Consider the following 19,346-nt stretch of genomic DNA (forward strand, 5'->3'; position numbering starts at 1 on the left):
AAAAATGACCTTATATCGAAACACCAAGAAGGAACAATGTTTTCAACACGACTTATTTCTCTCTAGGTTAAATATAAAGAATGAATCCGCGCTATCCTTCAAATGAGATATGTATATAATTATATCTTCTCCAACTATATCGAGAGCGAAGAGAATCCAGATTGTTAGAATACCATCGACACCTTCTAGGTATCTTTTGTATAGTACGCCCATATAGAAGATACTTCAAATTTAGAAATTCTCTATTATGAAAAGTTGCGTACTAGAAAACAGACCCAATCCGAACAGGGTGGGGATGGGAATATGATTACCTCCAGGGCTACCTACCTAGGTAGTGCTCGGCACTTCACTTTCGTGCCAGACCATTTGAGTGGTATAAATCTTACATGTATCTCACCTGGGTCCCAGCAAATAATGACCCAGCAAATAAAAGATCAATGTGACGAGACCACGCTCTATTATCGGATATTAGCTTCAAGTCTGCCATGGAAGTAAGCCAAAGGAGAAAACCCACAAATTCCTGTACCATCCTAATTTCTAGATCCATCCTTCGTAGCTTCTCTTTTTGGTCGCTGGAGTTTTCAGCGAGCTGCGCTCTACCGATGCTTATATCTTGCGGCGATTTCATTTCAATGTCCAGATTGTGGTATTGCCGGTGATCTTGCACTGGCAAGGGAACTCCACTCCAATTGGTCGTAGGGGAACGGAGGATGTTGCGCGGCGAGGCAGGATATACAGCCGAATTGCCGCTTGAAAACCCATAGCGATACCGAACAGTGCTGGAGCCTTTCGAAATCACAGCTCGAAATGGAGGAAGGCACCCAACAATCAAGGCTTTAAGATGGTCAGTATACTTCGATCGTAGGTCCAACGAGGAAGTTACTTGCATATTGAAGACTCAGCAATACTCCATATAGCAAGAGCTGCTTGATCAGAGTATGCTTTGCCCGTGATCTCAACAGCACGAACAACTGCTGCTCCAATGATAACAAATCCGAATCCGAACACAATCACCAAACCGATCTTTTGCTGCAAATTGATTCTTGTTCCCCAAATTAGACTAAGAGGAAGAGACATGACTAGCACATATACCTGGGTCAGTTACAATTTGCTGGATTCACACATCAATGGGTGGTCATACTTAACAGGTCTGTGAGTATATCAACGGCCGTGCTATAAGATATAGAGATGATGGATCCCTTCTGATCAATTGGCTTGGTACACTTTCCTATGAAATGTCAGAAGCTGCGCATTGAAGTAACTAGCATAGTCGGAATGGGATACCAAATCTAAAGTAGTCTGACGGTGGATGGCAATTGAATATTGAAGCCATCCAGCAGCCAATATATGACGATACCGCGAATACTGTAATTATCCACCACACGCTGCGGTACCGAGGTAGTCCGTCTGACAACATCCAAAAAAGTGCCAGAAACGACCCTTTAACGCTCCATAGTACAGACCAAAATATTCCAATAATAGGAAACTCGAAGCGTGTGTAGAGTAGCCCATGGTGAACAATATCGGGCCCTGTAGTTTGAAGTACCATATGATAAAGATGAGGCGCCTGTAGGGTTTGTAAGATCGCATTGGTAATGAGGAGAGCTAAAGCAAGAAGCATGAAATAGTCATCGGCTAGCAGGCAGTGCATATATTTGATCCGAATTGCGATACGAGCAACCGTGAAGAGGATACCTAGCACTGCTCCAACCCACGTTATGGCTATGAGGCCATTTAACGAGAGATGTGTTGCCACTCCCTGGGGAGCGGGTGCATTTCTCATTGCCAAAGAAGTCCGTAAATGCTACCCGAAGTAGGTGCTATTGTGAAGCAATATTGAAGAGACTGCGGCCCCGGATGGGCTTGGACGTTTTTCATGCAGAAGCCCTGGGGAAGAAGGACCAAATAGTCTTCACATGGTCATATGGAATTCAACTCGTCTATTTGCAAAGATAAACAGCACGGAATACCCAGCAGACCCTTGTAAACCCACGGCCGACAAAGACCCGAGCGAGCGCAGCAACACGAGGGAAAGCGCATTGACATCTGAAATCCTATGCACCCGGGTCAAGCGAAGTGCCTCAAATGCGATTTAAACTCCACAATGAAAAATTTGGGTCCGTCCTTTGCAGTTCCTCAAGAATTGCCTACAATCACACGAGGCTGTTGTTCCTAGTGTTCCTTTCGTTCATCTATCAGCTAATCTATTGGGGGGCTATTTTGTGGATACGGAGACGTACAAAAAGGCAAGATCTGCACTAGTGCGTTGAAGTTCTTATGAAGGGGCTTCGGAATCCCTGTCGTTGAATAAATAATCTCGTCCTGCGGGAGTGGACGGAGAGGTGGCTTATGTTAACCCCTTTCAGGCTAGGCGAGAGGAGTCAATTGAGATCTTTTTGAGATCTCCCTCAAACGCAAGATTTGTATTAGTATCGAGCTGCAGCTATATGAAATGAAGTGTACATAGATTTGTTAAAAAAGTAAGGATCAACACGAAACAAAACCGACGCCCGGACGAGCGGGAATATCTGGAGTCTATGTATAAAACACCAAATAGTACGGAGTAATTGAGAGTAGATCATAGTTCAATATATTTTATTAGACACCAAGTCAAACTAAATCCCAAGCGAGGTCGGTAATGATGATCTTTGACAATTAGTTTGATTGTGGGTGCCACATATATTATAGCGGCCCCCAACGGCTTACCCCATTGGGTTTGTTTCGAGCCTAGGGTACATTATTTCGGCCGCATCGTTTACAACATATTCCATTCTGATAGGGGTTATAGGAAAACGGAACGGGGTGTCTCCTAGCATATGGCGTCTCCCACGATGTGCTGCTCTTTCGCATACTTCTGTTTCATACCCAAGAATAGTTTATATGTCTGATCATCCCACGTAACAAATCCTCTATTTTTGAATCGATAGAAATTGACAAGACATCAAATCCACAATCCATGACCCACACAGACCACACAGACCACACGTCCTTTGTGCCCCATGGCGGAAGGTAACAACGCTACGGACTACTCCATAAGAGATTCCACTTCCTAGTTTGGCTGGAGAAGGTCCTTGAATTAGCTGATGCGACAATTAACTCGTGCTTGCTACATGCGTACATTAGACGGTGCCCGGAGATTATTCAATCCGCGTGCCGTCTGCCGCCCGCACCCCTTGAATATTTAAATATTTGATTGAAGAGCTCGTTTGCCCCGGATTCGCGAAAGGGCCACTTTCTATCCGCCACTCTCTGAGAGAAGCTGTATTTTGTGATGGTGTCAAGAGTTTTGTCCCTTCTCGCTTTTGCTGGCTTCGGCTACGCGAGTCGGACCGCCTGCAAGTGCGTAAGTGATATATATATATTTGGAACCACTAAGACCAAACACTGTGCTTCCCACATGCCTAGCCTAACCTTTTGCACAGACTCCAGAAGATTCATGCTGGCCTTCTGTTGACAGTTGGAACGCACTAAACACAACTGTGGCCGGGAAACTCATCCACAACCTCCCGGTTGCTATTTCATGTTACCCCGGGACTTACCAGAATGCTGAGGAGTGCGCCCATGTCTACTCACAATGGTCCAACTCTACATTCCAAGAGCTTTCCCCGGTCGGATACGTTTACCCCACCGATGTGTTGTGCCCTGCCGTTGATCCCAGCACGGGCGAAAGCCCTGGAAAGTGTATTCTAGGGCCCGCCCCGGTATATACAATCAATGCTACAGAGCCGGCAGAGCTTGCAGCTGGCATAGACTTTGCGCAGAAGAACAATGTTCGCTTGGTTATAAGAAACACCGGGCATGATATGCTGGGAAAGTCAGTTAAACCAGCTCGATCATCTTTATAATATTTATCAACTAACTTATTACTTATTATAGGAGCGAGGGGTACGGAGCACTCCAAATTTGGGTCAAATATATTCAAACGGGAATCAATTTCCACGAGACTTACACTGCTTCCGATAAATGCGCAAGCAGCAAGTGGACAGGGTCTGCAATCACCATTGGAGGGGGTTATGTTTGGGAAGATGTGTATGATCTTGCCTTCAAGCGCAATGTCGTTATCGTTGGTGGGGGTGACCCGGTATGAGAGCTCACACTATGCCCCCAATTACAGATGAAGCTACAATCCTAACATTTTACGCAAAGACCGTTGGTTGCATTGGCGGTTACACGCAGGGAGGCGGCCACTCGCCAGCTAGCCATGACTACGGCCTTGCTGCTGATCAAGTCCTAGAAGCTCAGGTTGTGTTAGCTAGCGGTTCTATTGTTACCGCTAATGCGTGCCAAAATTCGGATCTCTACTTTGCTATTCGCGGCGGTGGAGGTGGCAGCTATGGCGTCGTTACCTCGATGACAGTCAAAGTGTATCCCAGCAAGCCTGTTGTCGCACAATCCCTCACGATTAGCCCGATTGAGGCTAGTAAGGATACCAACTCGCTCTTGGATGCTATTACCGATGTTCACGAACATTATCCTAGTATCATGGATGCAGGCTTTGCTGGGTACGGGTCCTGGTCTGTTAATAGCCCCATGAAACTCTTCGCCAACGAGACCGTTGGTTATGTTCATGCGGCCGCAATCATGGGCAAGTCGCTCATTGAAGCTCAAAAGATCTCCCAGCCGCTTTTGAAATCGCTTCAGAAGTATAATGGTACTTCGCTTTCTGTATCTGTTGCATGGTTTGAGTTCCCAACATACGCAGCGTACTATCAGGCTATGTCAGGTGTGAAGCAACCTGTGGGGTCGTCGAACTCAGCAATGACTTCGCGAATGATTGGCAAAACAGCCCTCACCTCTAGTCGGACTCAACTGCGCAGCATGATTGAAGTTATTGCAGGTGAGGAAAACGAATACACAATCAATAACGTGGAGCTGGTTGGCGGTGGCAAGGTTCTAACTGATGGAAATGATCAACACTCCGGTGTCAACCCTGCATGGCGCTCTACCTACATCGTGGAAGTCGTTGCCAGAGGTTGGGCAGACGAGTCCGCTGCTCAGTCTGTAAAGGATGATATTACAAACAATAAAGGAAAAGCCATGAGCCAGTTGACCCCGCACTTGGGAAGCTACATGAGTGAGGTATGTGGTACGTTGGTTCCTGCCGAGGCTTCATACTAACAGTGAGAACAGGCCGACCGTAATGACCCCTTGTGGGCTGATAATTTCTATGGTACCAACTACGAAAGGCTTGCAGCAATCAAGCAGAAGTATGACCCGACAGGTCTGTTCTACTGCCCGACTTGCGTGGGCAGCCCTTCGTGGAGTCAGCAATATCTACCCGGGACACACTACGGTCCTCTTTGTTCGACGGGGGTTTGATTTCTACGCTGCGAAGTATAGTGTGATACTCCAACATTGTCTTATTATCTCTATTCTTTATCTAAACCGACTACCGGAACAATACGAGAGCCAAGTACAGTTTATATTTTCTTGAGTATTCGGCCTTGTAGCCTATCATTTAAGCGCAACTGGAAGCTTTCACCCATGCACACACTATGCCTTCGCCGTAAGTGAAGCCCTTTTCTTAACCTTGATGTAATAAGCATGCGTCGGTGCGCGTGTCGAACTGACAGCGCCAGATACCATCTTCGCGGTTTCATCGGCGTCAGAGATCTGTAAGGCCAACAGTTAGTATTGAAAATAATAAACGGCCAACTTGAATGTCTCGGCCTACATCTAGCTTCATGAGCATCATGGCAAGAACTTTCATCGTCTTTGCTCGAGCAAAATGCTGGCCAATGCAGGTATGTTTTCCACTTCCAAACCAAATTCCACAACGCTCCATAACCTTTCGTTGATCTCCACTTGCTTCTAGCCATCTTTCAGGCCGGAAATCCTCGGCATCTTCGCCATAAACATCCTTATCGAGGTGTATCACTCTTGCATGGCAGCCGATGGTGGTTCCTGCCGGAATGTGGTGACCACATATCTCCATGCCCCCATTTGGAACAACCCGATCCATATTCGGCTGCAGTAGTAATGCATATCGTAGGCCTTCCTTGATCACGGCGTCAAGATATGGAAGCTTTGATAAGTCCTTGAGGGTCGGTGGGTAGGACAGAGCTTTTGCTAGCATAGCATTGTCAAGCTCTGTTTGGAGCTGGTGGAGAATGGCTGGATTTTTGAGCAAGTAATACACTGTCCAGGATAGGTTAAACGCCGTTGTGTCGGCTCCTGCAAGCAGGGTTGTGAAAGTCATTCCGATAACTCTCTCGTGAGAAATGAGGTCTAGGTGCTCCTGGCGTGATTTGATATAAACATCCAGAAGATCCTCCTCTTTTTCAGTGAACTGGCTTTGCTTCTCCTTGCTAGTCATCCGAGAATCGACGTGATCCAAACACATGCTGACCAATTTCCCGCTAGGTCCGACAACGAAGCTTGCTGCCCATGCACACCACATGAACACTGTGGGGAATGCAAATATGTACATCCAAATCGAGGTGACAGCACGAATTTTTCTTATAGTTCCACCGATATCCGTGGCTTGTCGCATAAACCCAAGGTCGGAGGAAAAGGCGATATTGTTCATACTATCAAAGGCCCAGTATGAAAGCCATTCATTCATATCAACAATATCGCGATTCTCAAGGTTTTGAACCAATTCTCCCGCACTGTGGTCGATGTGAGATTCGTAGTTCAGAACAGATCTCCAAGTAAATGCCGGCGCAATCAATCTCTTAACATTTGCATGTTCGACTTCATCAAACATTCCCTCAAGCCCGGCAACGTTCTTTCCTTTGGACCACCCGATGATACCCTTGTACATATTTCCCTACAACCCGAAACCCAAATGTCAGTGAGATTTTTTGTTATCCCCACATCTTTGAAGATAGATGGTTTCACCTTATGCAACAAAGGTTTAATTTGGTAAACTCTGGGGACTTCATTGGCGTCCCCAACGCTAATATGACGGGGTCCCGTACGAATCATTGGACCATGATGCTCGTGCCACCAGTAGAGAACCTCGCCATAGTCCCCTTTCAATAAATGGTATACTTTCCAATAGTCGGTAAACTTCGCAAGAAAGGGTCCTGGAATAGTGGCGAGCCTTCGCTCAATTAGGATAATCTGGAAAGCAAGAAATATTCCTAAGCTCGCCGCAGCAAGCGGAAGTGTAAACATCGTTGTCGTGAGCTGAGTTAAGAATACTATCCGGGGGGAGGGTGTGTTTAAGATAGAAAATTTAGCACGTCCGTATACATACTGACACTAACCGCTACTTGCTTCGTATGGTACACTCGTAGGATCGTGATTTCTCCGCATATTTTGTGATACATAGATCAGATCCGACAGAATATGCAAAGGATCGGGTGATCTATATCGATGATTGGCGTGCTCCGTCCACCTGTATTATCAGCGCTTATTGATGCGAGGTGCCCAAATCCCAATCGTGCATACGGGGGCACGCTAAGAAGTCGGTAATTTTTGCCATGTATGTTGAATCACAATCAATACATCACTTAAAGCGCACATATATTTTCTACTATTCCCTACCTACAGCTGCAATACATATATAGAATGGCGCAGGATGATAATTCTCTATAAGCCACTGTCAACACCACCACGAGAGTAGACGGCCGCTTGTATAGCTCTACAATATCTCATGGTCATTTTAGTAGGTCTTCTCAGTGGTGTTCTCAGAAGTCCGCTTTGATGTTCTTCTTAAATATCCCCAAGGATAGCGTTCCCCCTTTCTAGTCTACAGGTAATCTGAGTACAAAAAGGCTGGAAAAGTATACTTCATATATAATCTATAGCCCTCAAACTGTCTATCAGTATCAAAGATAACTATTTATACATCCCTACATTTAGAAATAGCAGTATCTATATAGAGGCCAAAAGCTTCATTTTTAACCCCCAGAAAACACCGAAGAATCAATCATTGGTACTACAGCCTATATGACGGTGTGGAGGGCGATCCAGATTAAAGCAGAAGAACATCAAAGGCTCCTTAAATGGGTTTGAAATACTGGCCACTATACAACTTCGTAGCCTGCTTTATAATTGATCAAACGGTTTTCCATTAAATTATCTCAATAAATCCCCATCATCTGCGCTCACAGGCTACTCACTGGAGTCATCAATGTGTACCCAATGCTCGAATGTAACCATACTTTCAGCGCAATATTGTAACCGCGGGTAGAGAGAGGTTTGTTTAATATTGCAACTCTATCCATTGTGAGAGTTAAAGGTGTCATATATACACTCTACTATCGTTTGCACGAGAAATCTTTGTTGTGTAGTTTCCATGAACTCTATTGAAATACATTCCCCCTTCAGGTCGTTTTGTCATTGAGACAACGTCTGTTTGACCAGCGATTGCGTCCCAAATGGCTGTCGTGAACACGAGCAGTTCATGGCTCGCACATTCTTTCCAATATCATTGACTGAAATTGGGAACTGTGAGGACCACGGATATAATATCTTCGAGGGGATGCAGCGATTTAACGAGTGTTTTCAATATTCAGCCTCTGCGGACCGCATACCTGGCTCAATACGATTACAATCACCATATTAGAAGTGTAGGATATTATTGTTTCAAACTCCAAGGCAGGCACAGTCTTAGGTAGACTGGGTAGGCTTATCGGAGTGATTTATGCCTGCACACCCAGGATGTTGCTCAACGACATATATCGGCATCCTAAAAGGCAGTAGATTTTAATGTGAAGTGGACCGAATTTAGAAAAAGCAAGTGAGAAGAGAAGTGGAATTTATTTGACGCCAAGATCCCAACTCGATGAGGGACCCGAGGTGAATAAAACGCCATTAACTATTCGCCACGTTCCTCATTGTTCTTCTCATCGAAGCAAATACATAATGCGGCAATTAGTACTGCATCTACCCCGGGAGCCACAACAACGGCGTAAGTCTGCTGGCCGAAGATGAGGTCGCGTCCGCTCAGAAGTTTCCGGTCAATGCGAGCCACTGTTTGGCCGCTTTTGTCATCAACAATATCGGCCGTACGATCGAACCAGCCTCCTTTCATTTTGAGAGCTACTGCTTTGCCGCTACGATCAGTGAAACTGGCAGTGGCTTTGGAGCCGACCACTAGCGGGGTCAGCAATGTTGACAATATACGGAGTTGATGAATAGTTTCGGATCATGAATGTTGATACTTACATGTGAGATTACTCTTGACCTCACAAATCTTCTTGTGATGGGTGTCTTCAATTGCATAGGTCGAATGGATATGCAGAAGCTCCTTGACAATATCGAATAGGTGATTGCCATGAGCGTCTTCGACTTTCTTGCGACCTGAAAGGGACACCCAGGCCCCTTGCACTTTCAGAAACGGGTCGCCGTTGGCTAATTTAATTTCGAAGCTATCGCCAGTGACGGAAAGGACCTTTTCTCTCAGGATTATTGTCTGAGGCACCGTCGAGACGAATTGTTCGAATATAGCGATAGGCTCAGCGACAGGGTCGAGATTGTGATGCCCTAGGATACCCATGGTGATGCTGATAGATGAGTCCAATCCAAGCTTTCCTGACGAGGGTGGTGAAATTCACCAAATGAAAATCAAACAAGGGAGAGCGGGGTCAGGCTGAAGTTGATCGGCGCTCATTACCACGTATACGGACGACCACTGGGACCACCGATACATATTTGTCTAAATGGTTCAGATTGTCAGGCAAAATTCAGATCGAACGACTTATGAACTTATTAAACTGAAGCATAAGTTGAAGTCCACTAAGTTGAAGTTTGTTATATCAAATGTCATAGAATTGGGGCTCGTTAAGCTCATGTGTATCTATCACACTAGAGTACACAAAATCAAAGTACTCTGTATGTCGACTTCAATTTCATATTTTTCGATTTTGACTTCAATTTTATAAAATCGAAGGATATGAAATTGAAGCATATTAGGATATACTCTGTACAATCAGATGACCAAGTATCAATCTTAAACATTGGCTGTCCTAGACCCTACGAGAATAATTCATCGCCAAGGATATTTCACATGATTTCGCCTGTGCTCTTTTAGCTAACTAATCCCTAGAATACTACCGAGTGGTTCGTTGGCCACGATGCCAATTCTATTCTGGACTGCTAATTGACTTGGGCGCCCGAACAAATGAAAGTGGAGCGTTGGCAGCCAAGAGGAAGGACGCTTTCCCTGTCACTTTGGGATCTGGGCCGATAAAGTTGCCTGGGAAGCCGACATCGAAGGGTTTTTGGCTCTCGAGGTATTCGATTTGCTCCGCTGTCAACCGTAGCTTAAGAGCCTGGATGTTGTCTTTCAGGTGCTCAACTTTGCGGCCACCGACAAGAGGGAACACATTTGGTGCTTTAGCCATCACATATGCCAGGGCAACAGCGGTGAGGGATTTGATGCCATGTTCCTTGGCCACCTTTTCAAGCGCAGCACTCATTGCAGCTTCTTCTTCGCTTTGTTCCGAATTCAACATGCTGCGGAGACCCTCTCCCTGAGCTTTCCGTCTTTCAACTTCCTCCTTCGTTTTGAATTTTCCTCCGCCCATGACGTCCCAAGGGGCAAGTGCCATTCCAAAATGGCGGGCCATCGGGATAATCTCCCGTTCAAAGTCACGGAGCATAATATTCCATCTGCCCTGATAGATACTGAAGGGTGTCTTTCCATGGGCTCGAGCATATGAGTTTGCCGCTCCAACAACCCACGCTGGGGTATCCGAAACTCCTAGATAGAGCACCTTTCCCTGTTCCACCAGGATATGAAGACTATCTATGATCTCTTCAATCGAGGTAGTGTGATCCCACCAGTGAAGGTATAGGATATCAATCCAGTCGGTTTGCAGCTTCTTCAATGAATCCCGAACACTCACATGGAGGCTTCGCTTGTGATTACCGCAATGATTGGGGGCCTTTCCTTTGCCAAGCTTGTACGACCGAAAGTCTGTAGTGAATTTGGTAGCAATTACCATCTGATCGCGGTTCTTGCGTTCAGCCATCCATTGCCCAATCCAAGTCTCGGATTGTTCGTCCTGGTAAGCGTTTGCAGTATCAATGAAATTTCCGCCGGCTTCCTGGAATGCGTCAAGAAGTTTGAAGGATTCCTCCTTGCTCATTGAACCCATTGACTCCGCCCACGCATTACCAATGGACATGGCTCCAAGCTGAAGAGGTGAGACGCGAATCCCGGCTGTGGAAGAGAGAACGCGGTACCGCCCCAACTCGGTGGGTGGTTCAGGAGCCGGTTCCCAAATGTCAGGCATGATGAGTGTAAATGATGTAACGGTATATAAAAGCACAGGGGATTGAAATTTGCGATTCGAGGTAGGTCAAAATTGCTTCCAACCTCGAAATATATATAATGTTCGGGAACACATCGCGCGTAGAAACATGATGACGTCACTTTCAAAATCGCACCCTCGACGTCGTCTTCGAGCAGTCAAGCTGTCATTGAGAACCAATCGTCAAAGACAAATCTCGCTGTCTAAAGACTACGTACAGTGGGTCATTGTCATCAACCTGCATTAGTTTCTGCAGGGTCCACAGATCGAACGCGCTAAAGTTGGGCCCACCACAATATGGAGACGGCTTGGAGTACAACTGTGCGTGCCTGAAGATAGGATCACTATTAATTGCCCAGTTCGTGAATAACCGGTCAACTTGTGGATCATTCCAGGTATCACAACATCTAAAAGTCATCTAGGACCCCCATCCTGACTTCCTTCAGCACTTATACTGATTTGAATGTAATTGCAAAAAGAATCATAGGTGTCGCCCCATTCAATTTACCAGGCTGATCACAGTGCAGCTCATAAGCACAAATATCATATTAATATAGATTTCGGACTCGATTTTGTCGAATAATTCCCCTGCAGGTGTTACTTGCCAGCCATGTTCGAATGTCGGAAATTGTCCAATCGGGTTCTAGATGTCATCAAAACGATCCAGACACAAATCGCCTTAAAATGAGGCTAGGCTGTTTGTTTCGCCCCACGCATCCAGATTGTGGACGGTAAACAGGGGAGAAGCATAGAGCGTTTGCATTTCTCTCATCATTAATCGCAGCCTGGAGGGAAGGGAATGCATCATCCGCGCCATGCCATGTTGTCCTTGCACGAATACAATCTGTTCAGAGATTTATCATTCATGCTTAGCATTCTAACGTTTTTACTTGATTCTGGTGGCAAGGGGACAACGCTGGACCCTATCGTCTGCCCAACTCGAGGCAGTTCGGGGACGTAATTGCGGTTCTCGGCAACTCTGCCCATACATCCTATCCTATCATAGATGATATCTTGACCTAAACTGTCCGTTGGCGGTATTGTTATCTTCTTGCCCACATTCGGAAATTGCAACTTTGTGTGAATTTTTGAGGTGATTTGATCGTTTGTTTCAGAACGTATTTGGAAAAAAGCCCCATACTGCTTGTACAGTCAAATCTATCGCTGCTACCACATTATGGGTTGTTCTCGCCGACTTCTACTAAAATGGAGGGTGCATTGACGTACTGTTACTTCATTTCAGGTGGATTCAGCGACCCATCAGAATAGGGCAATATGACGATAAGATAGAATAGTAGTTGTTTCCACGATTAACAAGATACAGAGGTTTCTCGGTCCTAGCATAAATATCCTCATTACATACTAAGTATTCCTCAGCCTTCTAGCCTAAGATAAGCCATATTCAGGTCTTAACAACATGAGCAAAGTCCGTGGGGGGAATAATCATGAACAAGGAATTATGGTAGGAAGTAGGAAAGGGAGACTTCAGGTAGCCACACATCCGCATAGACAGGAGTTGTGAGTCTCAAAAGAACGAATCTTCTCTTCCCTTCCTACTTTACATATATTCTTTCCCATATAGTTTGACTCGGTACTAAGATGCTCCCAAATACTGTCTTTTTGTACAGCAGCATATATCAGTTGATTTCGTCACTTCCAAATCCCACTAGTCAGTCACTACTCTTGCTATAAACAATATCTCTTCAATTCGCAACCTTACATGATTGACGCCGGGCGACGTCTCGTTAGTGCCATGGCAATAATTTTTGAAATTGGTATACTATATTACTTCTCATATGGTGTACGAGATAGTTTACAATGGTAGAACCTCAATCGAAGGATATTTACATATAGGTTATTAAGGAATATTCAAGTTAGCTTTTCTATTGTAAGAGTATACGATTATCAGGTGTAAGGCCTATCAACCGGGTAAAATACGAAGGCTTATTGATTGGGAGGGGGGATCCAAAATGTATTTGTCTCAAGTTATAAGACTACCTCTTACTAAAGGAAATAGGATCCTAAGGATCTCTGGTTTTTTATACTCTAGTAACCTATTTATACCTAAGCCGAGTCCTAAGCCAATTACGAATTAACCCCACTTTGACCCTAGGACATAAATGATATACTTAGATAGATAATTGAGTATTAGAAGTGAAAGGACCTTTATCCTTTATAATAGATAATAGGCCCTAAGGGTAGGGCCTATCTATAGGCCTCTTTATAGAGCCTATTTCCCACTTATATAAGGCCTGTGGGTAATGCACCTACCTATCCATAGGCGATATTATAGTCTAATACCTATAAACTTATAGTTTGATAATAATACTTAGAATAGTTTATCCCCTAAAGTAAAACCATAGCTTAGAGAAAACTTAGAAGCCAACCTAGTAGTGACCCTCCAATTAGACTCACCAAGGCGCTAAGGAGGGTCTAAAGTCAGGATCTTAGACTATGAAGGATAAAGGTCCTTTTACTTCTGATAATCAATCATCCATCTAAGTACGTGATCAATATTCCAGGGTCAAAGCGGTGTTGATTCGTAATCGGCTCGGGACTCGGCTCATGTACGTGCGGGGCACCAGAGCATAAGAACCCAGAGATCCTCAAAATCCTGTTTCCTTCGGCAAGAGTTAGTCTAACCACTTGAGACGAATACATTTTGAATCCCTCTCCCAATCCATAAGCCTTCGTATCTTACCCAGTTAATAGGCCTTACACCTAATAATTTGTATACTCTTATATAGATCCATCAAAAAGATTATATATACATAACCTATCCTAAATAGGAAACATTGTGCTTATGAACCATGTTTTATGTATATTTATATAAAATATCAGGTCTTGGTGGGTCGCTGAACCCTCGGAGGGCCCAAGGTCATAGACCACCCAGAGGGTCACTGCTAGGTCTACACACCTCTAGTTTGTTTAATTATCTGCGCGTGGACTCAATATCTGTATAAGACCTATCGGAGCATTATCTACAGCACTGATACGTCATTTGAATTTTGTGTAACGATAGGAAGTTACGGACCAACCCGAAATTAGACGAATATATCTATACAGCCAACTGATCTGGTGTCGGATACCATAGGCATCTAGGCATATAGATCAAGCATATATGATATAGCATTATGTTTGGCAGTATCAATAGGATCTTAGTATCCTATTCATACTTACTTTCTTTCTCTCTCTCAGTCTTGCTTCTAGATAGAGAATATCATCATCTTCTCTGTCATTATCTAGTTTCTTGTGTAGATGAACAATAAGTACCTTCTTGTCAACAAAAACATGGGCAATAAAAGTCTTTCTATTTGATGGCATTCCACTTGCTAACCTACTATCCCTTTTACCAGGCTATGCAACCAAATTAGGAAGGCTACACAATTTGTGCCAATCGAAGTTTTTTTTAGGTTCTGCAATCATAACTGATCCCTTGCACATCGACGAGAAGTAGCCCTGCACACAGCTGCAAGTAGGGATTGCCATATGTAGCCTACCAATAATCGCAAAAAACCGTATCAAGGCATTACTTCAAAAGCAAGCAGTAGATAGTTTTCTTCTGGCACAACTTTCCCTTTTGAAACTCCAGCACGTTAGAACGTCACTTTAAGGTTTGAATCTTCATTTATTTGCCTCTCTTTTGGATATAATACGTTAGCTACCTACGGGAGATGTTTACCATGGACCCCAATGTGTCGACGTGCTTTACAGTCATAGGCCTTACCGGTGGCGACATGATGACCTTTGCTCCCATGCTTGGGATCTAATATCTCATTGAAATCGTATATAAAACATATAAAAAAGCTCTTTCCCTTTCTTAGTCTCAGCTTTGAATGGCCAGAGTGAACCAACTATTGGGTTTATTGTCTTTTTGAGCTCAAAATGGCCAAACCCATCTCATTTTCGCACATCCCAATAGGGCTTACTTATGGCATCTCAGCCTCTAAACAATGCGACGAGTTTGCCTTTCTAAAATCTGATGCCATCAACAAGAAAGGCCATCCCTCACATAGCGTGATAATCCAACCATCAGAATGGGATCTTCCCTGGCCATCATCATTCCCGGCCGCTCGGCAATGCAAGTATTGGAAAGAGATTCAACTATCCTGTGAACAATATATGCGAGAGGTCCGAGCGCTCAGCATTCAGCTGGACAAAAAGGTGCCGGAAGGATACTGTCGGACGGCTGGCGAGCAGCCGCTGACACCAAAGGAAAGCCTGATCGTCTCGACTGCGGTCGATGCCGCGACCTACATGATACCAAATGCCCCCTGTGAGAGAGTCGAAGTTATAAGCAAATTGTGGATCCTTCTTTGGACACACGACGGTTAGTTGGTCATTGCGAACACAACCCACCCTATGAAATTGAGATATACCATCATCTGACCTGGCTCGAACAGATGTCGTCGAATGCTTCCCCGAAGAAGCGGTAAGCGGATGAATGTTTCGATCGAGCGAAGGTCCAGTGACTAACATGAGTCATGAGTTTACCGTAGTCGACGACATAACTGATTCTCTCCTTCGGGTTTGCCGAGGGCTTGAAGACCTGTCGAGGAACGAAATATGCCTGAAGTTTAAGTTAACATCAGACCTGCTTGGTATACCAGGAGGTTTGACACAAACGGTGCTAGAGACTTTCGCAGATTTCATCTTCTTTACTCGTACTCAGCAAAGGAATGAATTCAAGGACTTGCGAGACTACCTCGATTACCGCGCGATTGATATTGCCATGGAGTACGTTTCTCTTACATCCCTATTGCGATGCAGACTTATATTGACATTTCGAAGCCATATCTTAGCAGCGGTAAGATTCGGCAATGACCTGGACCTGCGCCAGGAAGAGATAGATCCACTTCGTCATTTTAGTGGCTTGGTCAGTGACCATAACATCCTTGTCAATGATCTCTTTTCCTTCGACAAGGAGAAGCGGGCGGCTGTGACTCAAGATGCCCTCCTACTTAACGCCGTCGACTATTTACAACAGAATTTATTGGTGTCATCCGCTCTCGCCAAGGACCACGCCTTGTGTCTGGTCTTTGACGTCGAGTCTCGGCTCCAGGATGAACTTCGCCAGATATCGCGGATGAGAACATTAAGCGAGGCGCAAATCCAATATGTGCGAGCAATGGTCGAATGTGCATCGGGGAATTTACTTTTCTCCGTCACCTCAGTTCGCTATGGAAAAGGTGCCAGTGGTCCTGGATAGAATATAGATTAGTGCTGTCATTTATACTATACGGGGGTACGAGCTATTCGAACTATACTAGATGCAGCGATACACATTAAAATATATCTCGGTGCGTTTTCATTTGACAGTTTACTAGTTCAATAGAAAGTTGTCGGAGTATACGATTAATGATATCAATTGTGGCACATTGAAAACGTTGTTTCTCCGAAACATACTTTTAAAATTGAAATAGAACTTTGTTTATTCCTGTCAAGTTGGATTGATATATAAAATGATACTAACTTGGCCGGGGAAAAAGGCCCCATAATTGTCGCTTGGGGGTGTGGGGTAGTTTTGATTCACAAGGCGAGCGACGATATTTCTCTCTCACGCGTCACTTTGCGCAGTTTCCTGCCCACAAGACTTCAATCCATTGTGTCTTCTGTTCTCTATTAGCCATGCCAACAATTCCCAGTTCAGAGTCTCCATCAGACAGCAATCGCACACTTCGCAAAGCTACAGTCGAAGATATACCCGCCATCAAAGCCATGGTCGATGCCGCCTATTCAAAATATATTGAGCGGATTGGCAAGCCACCAGCTCCTATGACAGAAGACTGGGACGAGACGATTCGCACGCATGAAGTCCTCGTCCTCAGAGACAATGAGCAGATCGTTGGCTCAATCAGCTTCTACAAGGACAAGCAGATGAAATCGCTGAAGATTGACAACGTGGTCGTCAACCCACAGGCGCAATCTCGGGGATATGGATATCATATGGTCAAATATGCGGAAATGGAAGGCCAAAAGCAAGGGCTGCGCAGTGTGACATTATTCACCAATGTGAAGATGTTCGAGAATATTGCGTACTATCCGAAATTGGGGTTCACGGAAACAGAACGAAAAACGGAAGACGGGTTTGAACGTGTATATTTCTATAAGAAGCTTGCTGAATGACGACATCTGTTGACTGCTGAGCCTCACCAGCTTCTTGACAGGGGGATTCTTGGAGTCGAGCCCCACCGTTCGGCTTAGGGGCTAAAATCTCCGGCAAAGTGATTAACAATTACCACCGATGCCCTTAAGATAGAATTACTAGAAGTTCACAGATTACGTAGAAATACCTTCAATCAACATACAGTCATAGATATTCAGATTCGAGAACATAAGTAGCACGTGCCAATACACATGATTCACATGAGATGAGCCCGTCCTTTTTCAAGATATATACATATAAGGTTCCATCATGGAAGAACATTGAGAGCCAGAGGTGAGAGTACAGAGGGAGATAGAAAGGAAGCTCTAAGATAGCATAAAAAGGAGACAGGAAGCGGAAGTAACACCATCGTGAAGAAGCCGTAGGTACGTATTATGGTGGCAAAAAGGAGTGTCGACGGTATCAGATGGCAAGGAAAACATAAATGGTAACCAGTGAAATATGTTCGGTGAAAAGGAAGTAAAAGGGCAAAGTGGTATGAGATAATTCATCTCCGCCATCTAGTACGAGGCGGCCGATTAGAGCCGAAGTCCTCTTTGCTAGAGTGCCCACTCGATACTTCATCAGGGTAAGCAGGCTCGTGGGTGATCTCGATGGTAGTTTCTTGATACACCTTTCCGATCGGTGTCATTTCATGATCTTGGCCGTGGCCGTGTGCGCTTGGCAAAACAATATTATCCATTGAGCCGTCGCGGTCGTCCTCAGTGAAAGTGCCGCCGTGTTTTCGCGTAGGCTCGGCCGTGATTGTAGTTAAATTGTTCTCGCCTCGTCTGCCCCTACTATCGCTGAATTTGTTATAGGAGCGGTCTTGGCTGGGTTCTGAGTCGATGATCAAGTTGCGGCGGGTGAGCGTGTACAGAATGACATCGACCAGCCCGGAACTGGTAATGAAGGCGCCGGCACAGCAGAAAAATATGATGCTGGGCGCAGTGCCGTGGGCTGTCGCCATGCGGCCTGCAGCAAGGGGTAGTGACAGAATGATGTAGACGATCGGGTAGATGGTCATGTAGCCAACGACGCGCCGTAGGCGCTGAAGGCTCGCCAATTGGTTATTTCCGAGGATGGCGGACGCGGCGATCTGTCGGCGCAGCTGGAAGTACATGAAGGCGTAGAGAATGACTGTGCCGAACTCGGCAAGGAAAATCCAAATGTAATGAGTCCATAGACGGGTAGTTTCGTATTCTTCGCTGATCCAGCACCAGGCTCCGGAAGGCACGAAGATGTCGGGGCCGTGCATTGCTATTGGGATCACAACAATCAACGCCACAAAGATCCAGACACCGACAACAAAGCAGACAAAGAACCTGTAGGACATTTTGCGTCCCCAGACAACCAAAAGAAATGTGTGGAAGGCGATGGCGAGCACGAAAAGCCCACTCCCGGGGTCTCCGATCTGCAGCCACAACCCTTGGAGAAAGCATGCGGCGGTGCCAGACTCAATTTTATTCTCCAAAATCCAACGCAGACAAATGATGAATGCAAGCGATTGCAGAAAATCCGCCAGAACAAGGTTGTAAATAAGAATAATGTACTGGTTGTAACCGATATATCGTGTATAGCTGCCACGCCAGAAAACAAGGCGATACGTGATGAAACCAAGGAGCATTGATGTTGCGATGAGAGAAAGGAGTGCCATGATTGAGATTGCTATTAAGCCTCGTCGATGCGACTGTGGAAGAGGGTCGATATCAAGTTCCGCGGAGCTGGTTAATCGAGCCGCTAATGAATGCTCATTGTTTCTGGGCATTAGGCCCATAAGAATGAGTGAAGTCATGGTGAGAATGCCTGTTGCTTTCACTTCCAGGCGCCTGCTATCATTCTATGTTCGAAAGATGGTGGAACTGAAGGCTGTAAGGTGGTGTTCTTGGGGTCACTGTCCAGAGTCCGATCGAGGTTGGGCAATAACTAGAGATATACAAGGCCAAGTAGAATGCCAACAAAGAAATGAGAAGCCAAATGCGGTAACACTG

The 19,346-nt window shown here is 45.2% G+C and overlaps 7 protein-coding genes across 7 annotated transcripts; 3 read left to right on the forward strand and 4 right to left on the reverse strand.

Annotated features, from left to right (window-relative positions):
- Positions 1-3,271: 3,271 nt before the first annotated feature.
- N7500_000350 (uncharacterized protein) lies at positions 3,272-5,319 on the forward strand (the record flags this gene model as incomplete). The annotated part of the gene is made up of 5 exons (XM_056671496.1): positions 3,272-3,343; positions 3,423-3,814; positions 3,877-4,081; positions 4,147-5,079; positions 5,131-5,319. 5 exons carry the CDS (start codon positions 3,272-3,274, stop codon positions 5,317-5,319), a joined length of 1,791 nt encoding a protein of 596 aa, XP_056537069.1.
- A 174-nt stretch (positions 5,320-5,493) lies between these two features.
- Positions 5,494-6,766, reverse strand: N7500_000351 (Cytochrome P450; the record flags this gene model as incomplete). The annotated part of the gene is made up of 2 exons (XM_056671497.1): positions 5,494-5,613; positions 5,675-6,766. 2 exons carry the CDS (start codon positions 6,764-6,766, stop codon positions 5,494-5,496), a joined length of 1,212 nt encoding a protein of 403 aa, XP_056537070.1.
- Positions 6,767-8,770: 2,004 nt separating this feature from the next.
- Positions 8,771-9,451, reverse strand: N7500_000352 (LURP-one-related/scramblase family protein; the record flags this gene model as incomplete). The annotated part of the gene is made up of 2 exons (XM_056671498.1): positions 8,771-9,048; positions 9,121-9,451. The coding sequence occupies 2 exons, from the start codon at positions 9,449-9,451 to the stop codon at positions 8,771-8,773; spliced, it is 609 nt and encodes a 202-aa protein (XP_056537071.1).
- A 586-nt stretch (positions 9,452-10,037) lies between these two features.
- N7500_000353 (uncharacterized protein) lies at positions 10,038-11,192 on the reverse strand (the record flags this gene model as incomplete). Its single annotated transcript, XM_056671499.1, has 1 exon — positions 10,038-11,192. One exon carries the CDS (start codon positions 11,190-11,192, stop codon positions 10,038-10,040), a length of 1,155 nt encoding a protein of 384 aa, XP_056537072.1.
- Positions 11,193-15,095: 3,903 nt separating this feature from the next.
- Positions 15,096-16,419, forward strand: N7500_000354 (uncharacterized protein; the record flags this gene model as incomplete). Its single annotated transcript, XM_056671500.1, has 4 exons — positions 15,096-15,540; positions 15,614-15,642; positions 15,700-15,947; positions 16,002-16,419. 4 exons carry the CDS (start codon positions 15,096-15,098, stop codon positions 16,417-16,419), a joined length of 1,140 nt encoding a protein of 379 aa, XP_056537073.1.
- A 419-nt stretch (positions 16,420-16,838) lies between these two features.
- On the forward strand, positions 16,839-17,336 carry N7500_000355 (GNAT family N-acetyltransferase; the record flags this gene model as incomplete). Its single annotated transcript, XM_056671501.1, has 1 exon — positions 16,839-17,336. The coding sequence occupies one exon, from the start codon at positions 16,839-16,841 to the stop codon at positions 17,334-17,336; it is 498 nt and encodes a 165-aa protein (XP_056537074.1).
- Positions 17,337-17,863: 527 nt separating this feature from the next.
- On the reverse strand, positions 17,864-19,150 carry gprC (the record flags this gene model as incomplete). The annotated part of the gene is made up of 1 exon (XM_056671502.1): positions 17,864-19,150. One exon carries the CDS (start codon positions 19,148-19,150, stop codon positions 17,864-17,866), a length of 1,287 nt encoding a protein of 428 aa, XP_056537075.1.
- Positions 19,151-19,346: the final 196 nt, after the last annotated feature.

Source organism: Penicillium coprophilum, assembly GCF_028826855.1.
Source record: "Penicillium coprophilum strain IBT 35676 chromosome Unknown utg000001l_segment0_segment0, whole genome shotgun sequence".
Lineage (NCBI taxonomy): Eukaryota > Fungi > Ascomycota > Eurotiomycetes > Eurotiales > Aspergillaceae > Penicillium > Penicillium coprophilum.